Source organism: Coturnix japonica, chromosome 28 (genome assembly GCF_001577835.2).
Source record: "Coturnix japonica isolate 7356 chromosome 28, Coturnix japonica 2.1, whole genome shotgun sequence".
NCBI classification, from domain to species: Eukaryota; Metazoa; Chordata; class Aves; order Galliformes; family Phasianidae; genus Coturnix; species Coturnix japonica.
The window spans coordinates 272,566-290,688 of record NC_029543.1 but is presented as its reverse complement, the minus strand read 5'-3'; the positions used below and the strand labels follow the sequence as shown (position 1 = coordinate 290,688).

General features: G+C 45.9%; 1 protein-coding gene across 8 annotated transcripts; it reads right to left on the bottom strand.

Moving 5' to 3' along the window:
- Positions 1-64: 64 nt before the first annotated feature.
- On the bottom strand, positions 65-17,318 carry RANBP3 (RAN binding protein 3). Of its 8 annotated transcripts, none has more exons than XM_015886601.2 (18): positions 17,186-17,318; positions 13,226-13,281; positions 11,231-11,434; positions 8,966-9,002; positions 8,800-8,886; positions 7,239-7,310; positions 6,038-6,103; positions 5,793-5,885; positions 5,234-5,337; positions 4,668-4,787; positions 4,419-4,522; positions 4,070-4,148; positions 3,837-3,939; positions 3,177-3,301; positions 2,938-3,058; positions 2,698-2,840; positions 2,045-2,225; positions 65-1,460 (listed from the first exon to the last, which is right to left on the bottom strand). In XM_015886601.2, the coding sequence occupies exons 1-18, from the start codon at positions 17,205-17,207 to the stop codon at positions 1,417-1,419; spliced, it is 1,761 nt and encodes a 586-aa protein (XP_015742087.1). In that variant the 5' UTR covers positions 17,208-17,318; the 3' UTR covers positions 65-1,416. The 8 variants fall into 8 exon arrangements, with proteins under 8 accessions (XP_015742087.1, XP_015742088.1, XP_015742094.1 ...); XM_015886602.2 differs by having other exon boundaries at positions 3,177-3,286; XM_015886608.2 differs by lacking the exon at positions 7,239-7,310 and having other exon boundaries at positions 3,177-3,286.
- Positions 17,319-18,123: the final 805 nt, after the last annotated feature.

Genomic DNA, 18,123 nt, shown 5'->3' with positions numbered 1-18,123 from the left:
ACAGTGAGGAAGCACTGAGACCACACGAGGGCTCCACCCGCAGCAGGAGCACCTCAGAATTACACACAGGGAAACACATTCTGGCTTTTATTGGGGTGGAACAGAACACAACATCCTTCAGCCCAAACTGCTCAAAGCCGGCAATGTCACCTTATTCTTCATGCTGCAAGACTTCAGGAACAGGAGGGGGCAGGAGGGGTTAAAAGTTAATTTTTCTATTAAGGCTGTTAATTCAGCAAGATCATTAAAAATGTACTCGGCTCGAAGCAGGAATAGTTGCATTGACCTCAGTCAGATGGTTCACATGTAGTTCAGTCAGGCAAGTGCTTACATGGCTTGTTGAATCAAGCCATTCAATGAGAGCTGCTTTGCAATGGGTTTGTTTTAATGGCTGAGCAAGCTCATCACATGAGCCTTGTTGGTTCTCCAGAGGGCTAACAGCTGTTTGCTCATCCACCTTTCTGCAGGTGCCACCTGTACGCCTCCCTGTGCTACGTTGCAGCCACAGAAACAGAGAATTTGCTAAGAAAAACCTGTATGTAACATCTATGATATAGAGTGGCTTAGCTCTCCCTTAAATATTAACAGAAAAGAACAGTACAAAACAATGGTTTCACGTTCAACACACAAGAGCATCTTATTGAAATAACTAAAATAAAATATAAACGTTATCACCACAATATAAACCCCCCAAATAATGATGAAATGGGAAGAAAGAAGAGTTAGCAAAATGTCCGGTGGACTTCAGTCTCTTATTAACAACGTTAAAAAAAAGAAAAGCTTCTCAGGTGAATCCCACAGCGAGGTCTCTCTGTTCACAGGGCAGGGAACGGCACTGCCCAACACCTACCTCAGGATTCAGCACACAACCTCAGCTGCCCCATCTGCTGTCCCAGAGGAGCACAAAGCCAGGAGGGCACAGTCCATGGGTGCAGGGATGTGGTCTCCCCGTGGGTGGCAGAGACTCTGACGGGAGAAACTGGGGTTAAAAAAGCCAAATTCCTGTTGGAACCATGTCAGAAAGTTCCATCTCGGAGGCCTGCAAAACATGAACTACTGAAGAAACAGTCACAAGGTCCCAATGAAAAGCCGTGACAAGCTGTAATGTGCCATCTCAATTACAAGGAAAAGGGGAAGTGTTTGGTTTTGTTTGTGTTTTCTTTTTCGGCTCATCAATATGATGAGCTTTCTCACGTCCCAAACCACATTCAGGTAGTTTCCAAGTCTGCTGTTTTGTGTGTGTGTGGAATCTACTGATCCAGACCAAGAAACCAAACCGACAGAACGGGGATGCACAGTTCTTAAGTCCTGGAGCCTTCAACACTGCCTGAAACAAGAGCTGGCCTGGGGGGTCCAGAGAGAGATGCCTGCAAGAAGGTGTTCGTAGCAGCCTTGCAAGCAGGGGGCTCACGTCTGCTATGTGCTGCCGGCGTTCTGCCCGTCACGCTCATCGCTGGGACCTGAAACAGACAGGAGCTGTGTCACACACTTCATTTCTTGACTCAAACTAAGACCCCACTGGAGACACCCACCACGGCTCAGAGTTGGCATCTCACTGACAGATGAGAATGTTGGTTTCCTCCCCTCAGTTCACATTTAATCTGCTGATTAAATTCCACCCACTGCAGAACTTCCTGCTCCTGACCAATCTGGCTTTAGGATCCCAGCAGCACCCAGAGCCCACAAGCTCCATTTCCAGCCTCTCCAAATCCACACTGCTATTTTTTCCCCTTCACACCCAATCCTGCTTTATAATTGTTCCTCCTGCAGTGAACCAGGATGGAGTTCTGATCTTGGAGGAAAAAAAAGGCCTGTACTGAGCCATAGGAAGACAAAGTACAGATGGCCCAAAGTCAGGAGAAAGAAACCTTCCCTCAAACTGCTAAGCAGTGCTTCATTAAACTAAGGCCTCTTTACATACAATGGAAACAGTTACACTCCTCCCACTCCTTCTGGGAATCCCCTGCTTTGCAGACAACACTCTACTCAGCAATCAGTACTGATATTTGCTTTTGGCTGTCAATGGCACCTCTCTCTTGCTTACCGCTTCCCACTGATCCTGAAGGTGCAAGGACATCGTCATCACTGTCCTCCTCATTTGATTGTGTTACTTCTGGCTCTGGTGCCACATTCTTGACCTCTTGCTCTTGTTCCACTCTGCTCCGTAACGCCAAGATCCGGTGGTGCAGTGCAGCATACAGCTGCCCTGTGTCCTTAGAGCTTGCCTGTGGTTTTCAGTATTCAGCAACAAGAAAAGAGCTGTAATTCCTTGCACCAGAATGAAACACTCAATACACCACATAAGGCCTATTTCTCAGTTTTGTCACAACTTTCTTGTATTTTCTTCTTTTACTCTCCAAAGCTTATGGTCACTGTACAGCTACAGAAAGAGTGACTTTAGAGATGTCACACAAAGTATTCTGTGAGCATCATTATCTATTTGAAAGAGCTTCCTTCTGCATATGATGAAGCTCAGTTTTCACACCAGTGAATTCCTCGCCATAACTGTTATCATCATCACCTCGCATTAGCTTTAACTCGGTGAGATGGCTACCCTATTTCCTAACACATTGCTCCCACACAGCCCAGCCTGTCACATCTACCACCTCTGCATCTGCACAAATGTTACTTCAACTGCAAATGCAGGCAGCGCCTACTGAGTAGGGATACCATGGTGTAAATGACAACTGTACTCACTGATATAAGAAAGACTTTAACCCCCTGGTCCTCTGTATCCATGGCAGTGATCCGGATGCTCTTCTCACTGGCTTTGTCAATCTGCATCTGTGCCCAGAGCTTCGTGTTTAGGATTAACCTGAGGCTTCCTTGAGTCCTCATCACTAAAGCAAACACATGAGATGGGTTAGGTGGAAAATTCCACTTTGAGCTGCTGTAGCTAAAACAAACTGGATGGTACTGGTCCATGGTTTCTCTTACCCAGTCGAGACTGTAACGTCCCATCATCCGTTGATGCCATGTCATTGAGCCTCAGAAGCCCTCGACCTCTTTCCACCCAAGACTGAGAGTTTTTATCAAATACAAACAGCTTGCACTGAATCTGTAACAGAAAACAGATGGAGAAGGTGGCTGAGCATCTGGGAATGGGGTGGTGTGTGTTCTCTGGATGCTCAAAGTCACCCCCACAATCTCATAGATCCTCTGCATTAGTTTCTTACCTGTAGAACGTTACTTTCTGCTTCCTCCCCAGTAATTACTTCCACCTTCGCTAACAAACACTTCCTTGCTGTTGCTTTCGTATAGGCTGCAGCAGACTCAGCCAGGGACTCTGAAATATTATTAGCTGAACAACATTTTGAAAGTTTATTTTGAGAACAATGTCACACAGTGCTTTTAAGGGCCCCACAGGTACACCCCAATTCAGAGATAAACCAGAAGATGGCAACAGAACTGCAAGGAGCCCCAGAAATCTGGGAATCCAGCAAACAGCTCTCAGTTCCAACACAACATACATCTGATTCAAGTGTTCAATTACCAGAAGTACAACAAGGTTTTGTTACAAATAGTTTGCCACACTTCTGCTACACTGTGTAGGGCCAAAGTATCTGCTCTGCTCACACTTGCTGCTTTCATTGCTGCATTCAACCACATTGCTGCAGAAAACCCACGAAAGACAGCATAGCCTGTACAGGTTATATATTAAAGATGAAGATGTAGACAATCTATAGCATCCAATATGTCAACCCCACCCCAAAAGGCTCTATCTTTGGTTAGATTCAACAATAAGAGCAACATTTACTTTTTTAAACAAAGTAACAGGATACCATTCCATTAAGGTAGGCTTAACTACCATTCCTAAACATTGCTTTGGCTTTTACCTTTCTCTGGTGTGGCTTCCTGAGAAGATGATTCAGACCCAGACTCTGTAGCAGCATTTTCCTTATTACTCTCTGTGCTGCCTTCATTTGATTTTGGTGGACTCTATCACAAAAAAATAAAATGAGATAAACAGATTAGCTTTGCAATTAAAAGTTCTCATGTTTCCTGAGTGAGAACCTATAGCAGAAGCTGCACAGAAGATGGCCATGTTTCACAAGCAGTGGATACTCACTAGGACTCGCTCACTCATGTTCTGTCCAAAAACAAACTTGTTGCTTGATGCATCTGCACTGTTTGTAGAGTTCTCTATACTGGAAGGGAAAATAAATATTTCTGTAAGTCAGTAAAATGTATTTATCCTCTACTGATCCTGTGCTGGTGGTTGGCGACCCTGCACACAGCAGAGGATTGAAAAGAGAAGAGCACTGTGGTCCTTTTCAACCTGTGCTGGTGGTTGGCGACCCTGCACACAGCAGAGGATTGAAAAGAGAAGAGCACTGTGGTCCTTTTCAACCCAGGCCATCCTCTGATTGCATGATTCTATTTAGACAACTACCCTATGTAGTACCCTGTAGTCTCACCTGGAACTGATGTACTGTAGGAAATAGTTTGTTGCAGAAGGTGTGTCTGATGTTGGAAGGCCAGCATTCTGCACATCAGCAGTTTCATCGCTTTCATCTCCCAGCTACAAAAATAAAATCTGTTAGGACAGTTTAACTACAAACCACAGACCAAAACTTCACAAACGGTGCCTACAAACGATCAGCTCCACTGTGTTTTATCTTTACTTAAATACATCAACTTAATCAAGATAATTAGTATGTACTTACCTTAACTCTATCTCTTAAGTTTTGCCCAAATACAAATGCTTGCTGTGCATTTTGTTCTGCCTTCTCACCACTGTCATCATCTGAAGTACTGTTGGACTCTTTCTTCTGACATTCTCCTGCCTAAAGAAATAAATTGACAACCTTAGACTGATTAATGATTAAGACCATTTTCTTCAAGCAAGAAAAAAAAAAAAGTACATCTCCCTGGTCTGGTTTTAAAGATGATGTTGGCAAAAATCTGTCAGGGACCTCACTAAAGTCTGGAAAACAACAGAAAAACAAATAAATATTATTCTCTGCAGAGCCAAGATGACTACTAAAACCATTCTGGTTTGCCTATGGTATTTTAACTCATCAAGACTGTGCTACAGTTCTTGATTCAGCAAGTAAGAAAAGCCACAGTGTGCTACTGGGACAGCATAAAACCTACTATTACTCCTGAAGTACATAATACAGATAAGTAGAGGAACATCACCGATGGACCTGCACTCACATGAACAGATTCTATTCAGAGAATATTTAAGTTCTGACAAATTTAGTGTCCTTTAAATCCTTCTCCAACTCACCTTGTCTTCTGAGTCAGAGCTTTTCAGTGTTGCATTACTTAGTGATTCTGATGTTGCTGCGGAATCTGGTGGGATATTTACACCATTGGTCCCACTACTCAGAACTGCAACAAGAAACAAGAAGCTGACCATTAATTTTCTAGATGTTTAGAGCATCCTAAAGGAAGTAACAATTCTCTATAGCAAATGGCATGCAGTTTTTTTGTTTTTTTTTTAAATACAGGAAACACAGCAATGGTAACTAACAGTTCCCACAGCATTCTTTGCACGACAGGTTTGTGACACAGGGACATAAGAACAGAAATTCAGAAACTCTTTGCAGCAGCAAAATTCAAAATGTATCAAACAGGTCCAGCAGAATGTTACAGACTGCAGAAATACTGCACAGGCTTCAACACAAATGGCAAGCAAGCAAACTCCACCAAATCCTGTACTTCAGGGCTCCTCTTTGGGCTGATTTAGCTACACACATACTGAACTTCTACTGTAAATCTGTACTCCAGTATTTGAGTCCACTGTAGAATCCAGCCTATGACATCAAATAAAAAGGTTTATTTACCCATCTGTGAGAAAGCTTTTGGCTGTGGCGCCTGTAGGACTGCAGGACGGAGCACACTTCGCTGCTGTTCCTTCGGTTTCTGGCTTGGGAGACCTGCAAGTGGAAAAGTTTTTGAGAGCTATGAGGAGTTGTCATGTAGTTGCTATGTTCCAATTACAACATACGTCCAAAAACTCCAAAATACATTAAAAAGTATCAGAACTATTATTGTTTCATTCTACTTCTGCAGGAAACACTGAACTTACCTGCACTAGGAGCTTGACCATGAATAAGGATTGGTGGTTTTAACCGGAATCCACTGCTCTTTTCCTCTAGAAGAGAAAGAAAAAGACAGCTGTAAAATACAATGTGTATAACCTACTTTAAGACAGTCACAAAGCGCTCATGCTGTTCCCATTGTGACAAGCCACAAGCTTTGTAAATACCCAAAGCAAAGTCATAATGAGATTTCCAAACAAGATCCCTTCCTCCGGGTGAAGCTGACATTCCCAGTGATCGTCAGAGCAGACATGCATTAAGAAAGAAACGAGTTGTTCAATTATTCAAAACTGGTTTTCAGGAGAGACACAAAACAGCATTTTCATAAGACAAATGGAGTTCCTCCTAATATAGATTGTAAGTGAGAATCGTACTACAAAAAGAATGACAATCATCAACAGCAGGACGGAGATGATAGATGCTAACAAGCACAAACTGTTAAATATCACAAACTAAGTAAAAATAGTTTCATTAATTTCATATAATTGCATTAGTTGCCATCTTACACTTTCCTAGTGTGAAGGTGAAAAATTCCTACAGTTGTACTTACTGGAGATGAAGCATTTAGATAAAACACCCATGGAAATACCTGCATTTCAAAAAGTGCATAAATCCTCAACTACTACTACATCAATTCCCCAAAAACCTGAAGATGTATCACTAAATGCTTTCTTTAAGGGGGGTAGCAGCTGCACTCAGAAAAGGTGACCATCTCAGCACCCTAATGCACTTCATTATCCTCACACCCATTAAGTACCAGATGAAAACAGTGGCACTAATACAACAAGCTGATGGAACAAGTGTGATCAACAGAAGAAGCAGTAGAGCGAACACCAGGTTCAGAAATCATGGTTCAACGTAATCACAGCCATTGGCTATGGATGATTTGACTTATTCCAGAGAAAAAGAACCTTGGGTCAAAAAATGACACATCCCTGAAGTTTCACCTTGATGTTAACAAATGGGAATAGAATGGTGTTGCACTTAACCACTCCCAAAGCATTTATGAGTTTTGATATTTGTTATCAACTCAGGCAAGTATGAGAAAAAGCAACGAAACAAGTAAGAGAAAATTGAAGACTTCCATGCTCCAAGATTGGATCTGGCTTCAGAAGAAGCTTCGGAGTATTTTGAACTGTGATACTCAGCACTCTGCTGAGGAAATGAGGGAAAAACATGGAAACTCACCCGGCTCTGAGTCAGAATTGCCTGCAGAAGGTTCACAGAAGCTTGATGGCATAAAGACATTGTTCTTTGTTACTGTTGTCAAGTAAAAAGAAAAATAAGAGAAGCTGGGTATGCCGTTCTTGATTATAAGTTCCTTTCCCAAAACAAAGTTTTTCTGATCATTTGCTTTACTTTGCTATGGTTTTTATTTGTTTTGTTTCTTTCTACACTAGAATAGTATTACAGATACAAAAAACAAGCAGATCCTTGCTGCTTAGTTTCTCCTGTAACAGCAGCATTCACTGCCAAGAGGGAAGACAAACAGCATTCCTAGTTTGAATTCTCTCCTGAATTACAAATCAAAAGAGATCTCACAAGGTTCCTTTGTGACATGATTTGAGATATGAAAGAAATAACAGCCAATTGCTGAAGTGGATCTCAAAGATTCTGCTATCACTGCACAGCCCATGGGACGCAGAAAGAGAATCCAAGCTGGTAATCCATGAGTGGAGAGATGATTTCCAAGTCATGACTACCCTGTGTCTCCCCATATCTCATATAGGCCCCTTCCAGAAGGAAATGGGAACACCACCTGGTTAGTTGGGATATGAAAAACCAGGTATGCAGAGATGTCTTTGCCTCAGTCTTCACGCCACACTGCCCAGGCCACAGAAGGCAAAGACAGACTGGGAGAATAAGTAACTGCCTGCTGCTGGACAAAACCAGATTTAAGACCATCCAAGTAACCTGAATATACACAGGTCTATGGGACCTGCTGAGATTCACACAAGTGCCCCTGAGAAACTGGTGGATGAAGCTGGCGAGCCACTCTCCATTCTGTTTGAGAAGCTGTGGCAGCCCAGGGAAGTTCCCAATGACTGGGAAAGGGGAAACATAACTCTTGCTTTTAGAAATGTAAAAAAGGAAGTCCTGGGAAACTACTCACCTGCATCCAAGATCACAATCATAGAATTTCCCAGCCGAGATGACCAAGAATGGACTCAGGTCTGCCTTAAGCACCACAATATCTCAGTTTAGATAATCCTCAGCTCTGTGGTTTTTTGTGTGTCACACCAGACCACTCCAGTGTATATGAGCTAGAAGAACTTATCTGTGCCCTTCACAGTGCATCTCTTGCATGTGCTGGGTGAGAACACTGCTGAAATGCACTGTATTCTCTCCACTTGAGGAGGAATGAGAAAAAAGGAACTGACAAAGGGAACTTGAGTACAAGCTGAGATTAGATCTGACAGCACAGAACTAAGGAAAATACAGCATTTATGCAAAGTCTCTAAGAGGTGATTTTATCACGACAAAGCAAAAAGATACCTGGTAAATTCTTCCATTGAACAGCATAACATTAGAAGCTCCAGCTGGTGCATGTGTATGAAAACATACAAGTTTGTGCATCAAAATCTGTTGGGCTCGATTAAATTTGCTATCACAGACCATAGGGAAGTCAGTATGTGGCTGCTGTGGTCATTAGAGGTAAAGCAAAGCAGGCAGTAATAAGACTGGTGTGACTCGGAGAAACAGAAATAGGAAACCCAGCTCATACAGTACAGTAATAATTAACATTTACCTGACTGAGAAGGAGGGAACTGTGTTAAGGATGAAGTTCTCTCACGCTTCACAGGCGGACAGTAGTTCCCATCCTCTCGATCAGATTCTGTAGGGAAAAAAAAAGATTATTTTTGGAATTCTATTTATCTACCAGCACTTCTTAAGTTTACAATCACATTTCTTACCATCTCCATCTTCTGGACTCGATCCATCTGCTGATCTCTGAAATCAGAGGACAGGGACAGTTATCAGTTCCATCAACAAAACACCAGTGTTGGAGAGACACCCTATGATATCAGTTCCAGAGCACCAGAAGGAAAAGCAGGCAGTATCACAGGCTGCCCTTTGCCACAATGAGATATTTGAAGTTTTCACATCTTCTGAGGATTTCTACATCACTTCCCTGTTCCCACAGAACTGCCCACAAGGAATTCCATGTGCTGCAGGAGGCGAATGGAGCAGCATCACCACCTTCTCATTACAACATCTACCCACATACATTCACCTTTATCTATGCAATACAGTTTTCTGTTTTAAGATGACAGAAGAGTGAGTTTACCAGCATCCCAGTCACGTAGCTTTGAAATCTCAGTAAGGAATTAAGAGCTATTTGCAGTTTTAGGAATAGTTTTCCCATTCCAACACTCATCCATCAATCCAATGCAGTAATATTGTGTTTGTTATCCACACCATCCCCATGTAACTCACCAAGTAATCCACATTACTGAAATATGGCTTTCATAGGCACTGCTGTTGTCAACAAACACTACTTTCCTGAAAGCTAAAGTGAAAACCCACAATATCTTCCATTTGAGCAACCAGTATTCAAAGAGAGAAAAAAGCTGTTTTGTGTAGAAAGCACAGTCAGATACTCCAACCTGCATCAAACTGCACATCTGTATGTGCAGAAAAATCAACAAGACTCTTCCCCCCAAGTTCCAAAACCACCTAAAACTGTTAAATGATACTCAAGCATCAAGAATATAATATTATTTTAAGAATATAGTATTATTGTAATTATTATTTTTTAATACTTGCTTCCAGCAAAAGGTACATCCCAGGTCTCTGCTGTTACAAAAACACTTGCAGGCAACACTCACTCCATCAGGTGGGCACTCACCAGTCAGGACACCTCTGCCCCAGGTTTTCAGGCCCCCTTTTGCAGGCTATCAGTTGGACTTCACAGCACTGTTTTTACACACACAAACTACATAACAGAACTGAAAGCCAGGACCACCTCACACAGAACCATTACAGTGACCCAAATGACTTCATTCTACGCAGCTGCTGGAAATCAGGAGCTGTGAGACAAACCAGTAATCCCTGATCTGACCCCCAGTTTGCTCACCCAGTGTAAGAGCTCCCTTACTCCCTTCCCCTACTTAGAAATCCAACTAGAAAAAAAGTTACAAATATTTCAGTAGCAGCTCCTGCAGTTTCGACACATCCCTCATTAACCAAATTACCTTTTCTAAAGGCACCCAGCTGCCTTGTAAGAGTGGAAGCAAATGCAGATTAATCACCATGTGCTCAAGTGACATCACTGCACCCTTACACCCACTGTTTCCTCACACTGTTTCTGGGCCACTACATGCACTGCAGGTGCTACAGACTAATAGACATGAGCCTGTGGCAACTTCAGCAAGTCTGGCCGCTTTTGTCTCTCCCTGTTTGGTACCTTGTGATCACTATTCATTCTGAATTGGGCCAAAAAGGCTCACCCCAGACAAGGAAAAGAAGCACATGTCCCATGTGGAGTAGCCTTCATAGGCAGAACACTATGAAACACACCCAGCACGTGCAGTCACAATGAGGAATGCAGACTCACCTGCACCAGGAAGCCACGGCTCACCAAGCAGAAAGGATAAGCCCCATTTTAAAACTACTCTGAAAGGCTGCAGGTAGCAGTCCTCCAGTCAGCTCACCTTTCCAAAAGTGTTTACCTGAACCATTAGTAGAAATAGCTTATGCTGGTATTACTGAGAGCTTTATCAAGTACTTAAATTCAAAATTCTGCTTTAGCATCCTCCTTGGTGCTGTTAACCTGCTAAGAACATCACTGGTTAGCATAACAAGCTGCAGCTCACAACCAAACAGCATCAGCCACTCACTTGGTCAAGTACCAGCATTCTGGCTGGGAAGGAATAAAGGATCCTCCTCCAACTGCAATAAGGCACCACCTCACATACAGCTGCTCCTCACTCATCCACATGAGCCCTCAGGAAACGTTGAGTTGACACAGTAAACTCAAATTCATCCTTGACGCACCTCCTGCCACTCTGCCCATTAGGAAGACCCCAGCGATCTTCACTTCTACCAACTGAAACAATGCTTAGAGAGGACTAAGGAGATCGGAGCTAACCAAGCAAGCTAAGCTGCCTACATTTAACAGTAACAGACTCCTAGCAGTAGGGATGTGTCCTCCATCCCCTCAGCAGGTTTGCACTTACCCCTGCCAGTTCCTGTCGAATAGGAGCAAGCTGGGCTGCAGCAGCAGGACTCGGGGTATCACTGGCTGAGGCCACAGCAGGAGCAGGAAGGTCAGGGTCACACTCCTCAGCTGGTTCTTTGTGACCCAGAACATGGTGGGGGGGCTCAAGCTCTCCCTGAGGGTCCTCACCTGAATCCAATAAAGCTTTTTGCTCTGCAGGGGACTGGGAGTAAAAAAAGACAATGTCCCTTCAATGCAAAGGTGCCACCCAAAGGAGCAGCTGTCCCAGTGAGAGGACCTACTAATCCCTTCCTAAATTACCCTGTTTTAATGGCCTGGCAGAAGGAATTGCTTGCTGCTGAGGCTTCAGTTAAGATATGCTAGGCCCTGCTGACTGAATTAGCTTCCCTCCCCATAGGGAACACCAGCTGGGGCAAATGAAGTGGTTGGAAGTTGGCCAGAACTGCTGCAGCCCCCATCAGAGGAGCCCTCCTGCACCCACAAGGCTCAGCTGCTCTTCAGGCTGCTTTAGGCCCTGGTCCACAGACAGCAATTAGACAGTACCCACAGCTAATTGCACTCTGCTGGTTCTTCCGACCACTACTTCAAGGCGATGGTGGAATACCCAGTGCATAGTGCTGGGAGCTGGCATTTGCTGTGTTTCCACTTCTGCCACAAACCTTTCAACTTCCAAACAAACAGCAAACTACCAAAGCAATTTTGTAAGCACCAGAGATGCCACTTTCTCCCACAGCTCACATTGCAGGTCCCCTCCACATCCTCCTTGTGCTGGGCACCCCAGGACCAGATGCAGTACTATTCACAGGGCCTCATGAGGGCAGAGCAGAAGGGACAGTCCCCTTCCTGCCTACTGCCACCCCTCTGTTGATGGCATTCAGGATATCATCGCCTTCTGACTGCTGCCTCATGTCCGGCCTTTCTTCCATCAGGACCCTGAGTTCCTTCTCTGCAGCGCTTTTCTCAATGAGTTCTTCTCAGCCTGTACACACACCCAGCACTGCTCTGACCCAGGTACAGCACCTTGCACTTGGCCCCACTGAACCTCACTCAGTTCACCTGGGCCCACTTTCTGAGCCTGCCCAGGTCCCTCCAGATGGCACCCCTTCCTTCTGGTGCATTACCCACACCACTCGGTGCCATCAGCAGACTTGCACAGGGTACATTGATCCCACTTCTATGTTGTTATGAAGATGCTGAAGAGCAGTGGTCCCAAGACAGACCCCAGTCACCACTTGTCACCAGACCCCATGCATACACAGATCCATTGACCACAGCCCTCTGGCAGCAATCAGCTTGGGTTAACCTGATCCAGTCAGGATCCCAATTCTCAAACACAGTGTTTTGGCATTTAAGCTTCTACCCCATCTGCCAGTAGTGAGCACAGCCAGCAAACTTCCAAAGACATCGCAAATTCAAAGGAGATCATCCTTGTATATGGACCAGACCAACCTTGAGGTGAGATAACTGTCACCAGGGTCCAGGTGCCACCAGACTGTGGCACAGCTCTTACCTCAACACGGCTGCTTCAGATCCAAAGGCAGGGGACAGGCACACATGGGTAGAGGGATTACCAAAGAAACCAGACACATCATAGCTCACTACACAAGGATACACGATATACAAATACACTGATGTGAAAAGCAATATGCTAGACAGTGGGATTTCTTTCTTTGCTCTATCATCAGAATTAAGAAGTTTTTGCATGAGAAAACTGCAGGCACTGCTTGGCATCTGTTCCTTTCAAGGTACAGCTTTGAAGATGACAGTTTCTCTCCTCAATTTGGTCTGCTTTCTGTCGGAAGAGCTACACACCTTGTGGCATCTTCATCATCCCTCTCCCCACTTGCATCCCTCTGCTTCACCCTGTGCCTCCTTATAGTGTTAATGCTCTGTTGTCCACCTTCACCACAAAACTCAAGCGACTGCTCACCAAGAAACATGAATTAGGGCCACAGGACGAACAGCAGTAATATACATACCAACATCACCTTACCTTCTGTGCTTTATCCTTCTGAAATACAAAGACAGGTGGAGCAATGGCAGGTTTTTCTGCAAAAAGAAAAATTGTTGTTTTTTCCAACCATATTAATTATTAACTAATATGACAGCATCACAATCTATGAAGCTTCTACAGAAAGAACTTCAAGGATCTAGTTACATTTCAGTTATGCAACCTGTTTCAACTGGTTCCTAGAAAGGCGTAATTATTATAAAGACTCGATCTTTAAAAGGTAGAAGTGTATTAAGAACAGAAATACAACTGACTGATACCCAAAAGCTGCACAGACTCTCTGTCCTCCCCAGATCTATTTCAGAACAGTCCCTCCATTCTATGTGAGTACATCAGCAGCAAGAGGCTCTTTGCTGAGTGTAATTCTTGAACACATCTAAGTTCTACCAGCAAAAGCTTTTCCTTTCCCAGAGTAAAACCAATTTTGTGCACTTAATTCAATTTCTGTTGCACACATATGAAGCCTCTAAAGGCACGACTGCATTTCTCATACAGACTCACCTCTCTGAGAAGCACAAGAGATCTGCTCTTTATAGTGAAAAACACAAGCAGTGTTGGTAGTTACATAAAGGACATCCTTCACTTCACGTCCTTCCTGAGTTCTGCACCAAGACCGCATGGAAGAGCTCGCTTCATTCCAGCCCAAGGCAAGAGCTGAGCACTGCGTTTCCTGATGTGACCTTCAGAAAACACTGCACGTTTTCTGAGCTTTTCAGAGGAAGCACTGCCAGCAAAGGCAGGAAGACAGAACATCACCACCATGGAGCACTCACTGCCTCGCTTGTTAAAAATTAAAACCAAGAACACAAGTGTTATTCTGCCCGAATGCATTTACATACACACCACATTAATTGGAGGCAGCATTTGATGCTTCCCTTGTGAAAGCACTGGGACTCTGCACAAGTCCCTTTCCATGCTGCATTTCAGTAAACAGGACAAAACCAATCCCTTGTAGGACACTCTCTATTATTCCAGCATCTGACTCAAACTGAACCCACCCTGCAGAACCACCACACTGACATTCTGGAGTCAGGAACTGTTTCATTTCTTGTCCTCCCCTTCCCTTCCTCCCAAGTGCTTTTCCCAGTCATTACCACCACAGATGTGATGTGTCCTGCCTCAGTTCTATCCTTCTCCTACACTGATCTCACCCTCTGCTGTGCTGAAAAGCATTTACCAGCTTGCACTGGATGAGTGACCAGTGCAAGCACAAGCCACATTTCCATGTTCAGTGTGCTTCCATTGCACCAGGCACAGTAAGGTTTATGTACAGCAAAACAGAGCTATCAGCCACTTCACTGTTAACATCCAAACATGCCTTATGTACTACCACACATACAGATACAGCATCACCTTACTTCACAGGCCTTGGAAACCAAATCAGGGCCTCAATTGCTCAGAGGTATCACATCTTCAATCATGTATTCTATTAAGTGAGATTTTTATTTCTTTCACTCTGATGTGTGACTACATTCAGCTGTTTCTGAGGCTACAAGGTCAGCCACGTTCCCTCCAAGCAGACAAAACATGACCTCATTTTACCCCTGTGACAGCTGACATCCACACAGCCACAGGGGCTGGGCATGGTTTCTGAAATAAAGATTTAAGCCTTCAGTGCAGCACAAAGTGCCCCATGACTGAAAAGCCCAACGGAGATTCCGAGTGCACATATATCAGAAACGTGTCCCTTTATGAACCCATTATGGAAGGCACCTACAGCGCTGCAAATATTTCCTTATGGAGCTCAATTCCCTCAGCTCAGCTGGTGGGAGCAGGATGAGCACCAAAATAATGTAAAGCCAACGCACAAATGAACAGCAAAACCAGCTGATAATCACCTGAAAAACAGCACAAGGGGGGAAAAAGGCCGGGGGGATCCCTACAGAATGGGCTATGAGGAAGCAGCAACATGCATCCTTGTTAAGGCTTGATGTAAGATCAGCACACTATAGATAGAAGGAAAAAAATGGCTATGTAGATGTTTCAGAAGGTTTTCTTTACCCTTCCATCAGATTTGGGCAAAAAGGAGAATTCAAAACATCTGGAAAATAAAATCAATGGGAAAAAAAAAGAAGGATGTTAGTTGTAAACAGAATGAAGTGCTGGTTCTATGGACAATAATCATCTTCTCAGCAACCCCACTTCCTCACCACACAGTCTGCTCTTCCTGCCTGCTCTGGTACCACTCAAATCAACTATGAAATAGCAGCTGAATTATATACGTATAGAAGCCCATATGGCATCAGGCCTGGAAAATAACTGCAGGTGTTCCCTTTATACTGCAGTATGGCAGAGAAAAGTGGTGGAACCCAAATCTGCGTCAGCTGAAGAATATTTGATGGCAACAGCTTACAAAGGAAAAGAATGCAGGTAAGCAGATAATATCTGATTTGAGAACACAACCACACACACAGACTGCTCCAAGTTAACCAAGGCAGAACAATTGGGCCTGAAGGACAAGCTAAAGAAGAGACCTGGGCATTTGTGTTTTATAGAACTCCAAAGGGACAGGTAACAAAACCAGACTCTTCCAATAGCTATGAATAGACTGAAAGCAAGAAGAAAGCTACGAAGCCAACAGCTGATCACTGAAAAAGACCCCACAAGCAAAGTCCGATCATACTTAATGACACTGGATCATTCATACCCGGAGCTCACCAATGAAGTCATGGTGAATATAAATTACAACAGGATGGTGGGGGAAAAGGGGAGAAAAAATATATTTGTAGATACTGCTGCCTCACTTTGAGGACTCTGCTTTCAAGACATAGAGCATGTGACACAATCTGGTTTATCTTCAAACCCTTTTTGTCTCTGATCATATGAACAGGCAACTTCTACAAAGCGCTGCCACAGCCGCTATGGGCACATGGTGCCTTTTACATACCCAGGAGTAATTAGAAAATTTCATACCATTTTTAAAGCACAAACCTCTTGTGTTGGCAGAGAAGGTGTTATTTCATCTCCCAAGCCCTGGTGCCATCAGCAGGTTTCCCTCTGCTTTAGGTAGCACTGACAGCATCCCTTCAATTTGGGAGCCAACAGCCCCACGTGTGCTGCATCATAAGATCCACCCAATGCTTTTGGTGTAACACTGTGGTCAGCTGCAGGTGGGATCCTGCCCAAAAGACACTTCCTTCTGTCTAACGTTAACATCAGGGCTGTAAACACCACTGGCAGAAATCCTGAGCATCAGGAATAGCACCGAATGGAAGCACTGTCCGTTCTGGCTCCTAAACTGCGTTCAGCTCCTCCCGTTCGGATGAGGATGGAGCTGCACCCACCGCACTGGGAGAACGGCTGCAGGCTGCTGCGGGCCGAGCTGGGCCCAGCGGGGGCTGCCCGACCTGCTGCTGCCCGCTGCCATTTAAGCAGCGCCCGCAGCCCTCGGGGCCGAACCCCCCCGTGCTGCACCCACAGCCCCACAGCGCTCTGGAATCTCCGCAGCAATTTAGTCCCAACGTTTCTAAGCCAAGAAACGCCTGTTCCGCCTCGTCCGGCCGCACGCAGCCCCCAGGGCTCCCAGCATCAAAGGGAGCGGCAGCGGTAACAGCAAGGACCCGCTCGGAGCAGCCCCGGGACCGCGGGGACAGCGCAGGCCGGGCGGTAACGGAGCGGGCCGCCATGGAGCCGGCGGGCCCGGCCCGGCTGGAGGCCCCGCGGGGAGCAGAGCGCGGAGCACAGCGGGCAGCGCAGCGCGTCCCGGCGGCGCCGCCTTTGTCCGCCCGCTCCCCGGGGCGCCGTGAGGCCGCACGGAGTCGTTGCGCTGAGCGCGGCCCGGAGCGGAGCGCGGGACCCGACCGGGCGGGACGCGGAGCGAGGCTGGAGCTGGAGCCGGGCCCGTCCCGGCAGCGCCTCGCACAGCAGCGGCCGCCCGCCCCGATCCCAGCCGCGATCCTTATCACTATCCCTGTCCTGATCCTTATCCCTGCCCGTACCCACCTTCGTTGGCCAGGTCCGCCATTTTACTTCCTCAATCACTCCCGAGATGCATCGCGCGGCCGGACGGCTCCACTACCGGCCAATTTACGGCCGCTCTGCGCATGCGTGAACGGCCGGGCGGGCGGGGCGGAGGGCGCTCAATAATGGCGGATGTGTCCGCGCATGCGCGAGGCGGGCCGGGTGTGGCACGTGGTTCCGTTTTGGGGCGGTCGCGCCGGTTGGAGGCGCTGCGGTTCTGTCAGCAGGAGCTTGAATTGCGGCCCGCCGCGCTTTCCGTGCTCCAACCAACGTGTCTCCGTACAGTGCGTGATGCTGCCACCCCAGGCTCTGCACACAGGGCTGCAGCCGTGCGCTCTGCGGGCACAGCTGCCCCCGGGGGTGGTGGCACGGCACGCTGTGATTCTCAAGGACCTACGCTTACGTACCCTACGCACTTTACGTACCCTACGCACTTTACGTACCCTACGCACTTTACGTACCCTACACACTTTACGTACTCTACGCACTTTACGTACCCTACGTACTTTACGTACCCTACGCACTTTACGTACCCTACGTACTTTACGTATCCTACGTACTTTACGTACCCTACGCACTTTACGTACCCTACGCACTTTACGTAGGGAAGTCCTGGAGCTCGCCGTGCATGGGTGGGATGGTGGTTCCCATGTTGGGAGCAGCAGTTCCTAATAGTCCCTAATACCAGCAGTCCTACCAGCAGGGCGTTAGTAGCTCCAGCTGTAGAAGCAGCTCTGTTTCCAGCTCCCTCAGCCTGCAAAGTGCCATGACCGACATTGTCACCTATAGAAGTGACGAGGGGCCTCTTCTGGGTATTGAGCAATAACAGCTGGATATTGAACAGCTCGGCAAGGTCTGATGGTGATTTTCACGTCCCCGAGCAGCTCACAGGTGTCAGTGCTGGAAGCTGCGATGTCCAA

Coding starts and splice junctions, on each gene's coding strand:
- RANBP3 (XM_015886601.2), bottom strand. CDS start 17,207: ATGGCGGACCTGGCCAACGAAG. Junction 5,338..5,792: donor AAAAGCTTTCTCACAGATGG/GTAAATAAACCT, acceptor TTCTTGTTGCAG/TTCTGAGTAGTGGGACCAAT. Junction 4,788..5,233: donor GCTCTGACTCAGAAGACAAG/GTGAGTTGGAGA, acceptor TTATTTCTTTAG/GCAGGAGAATGTCAGAAGAA.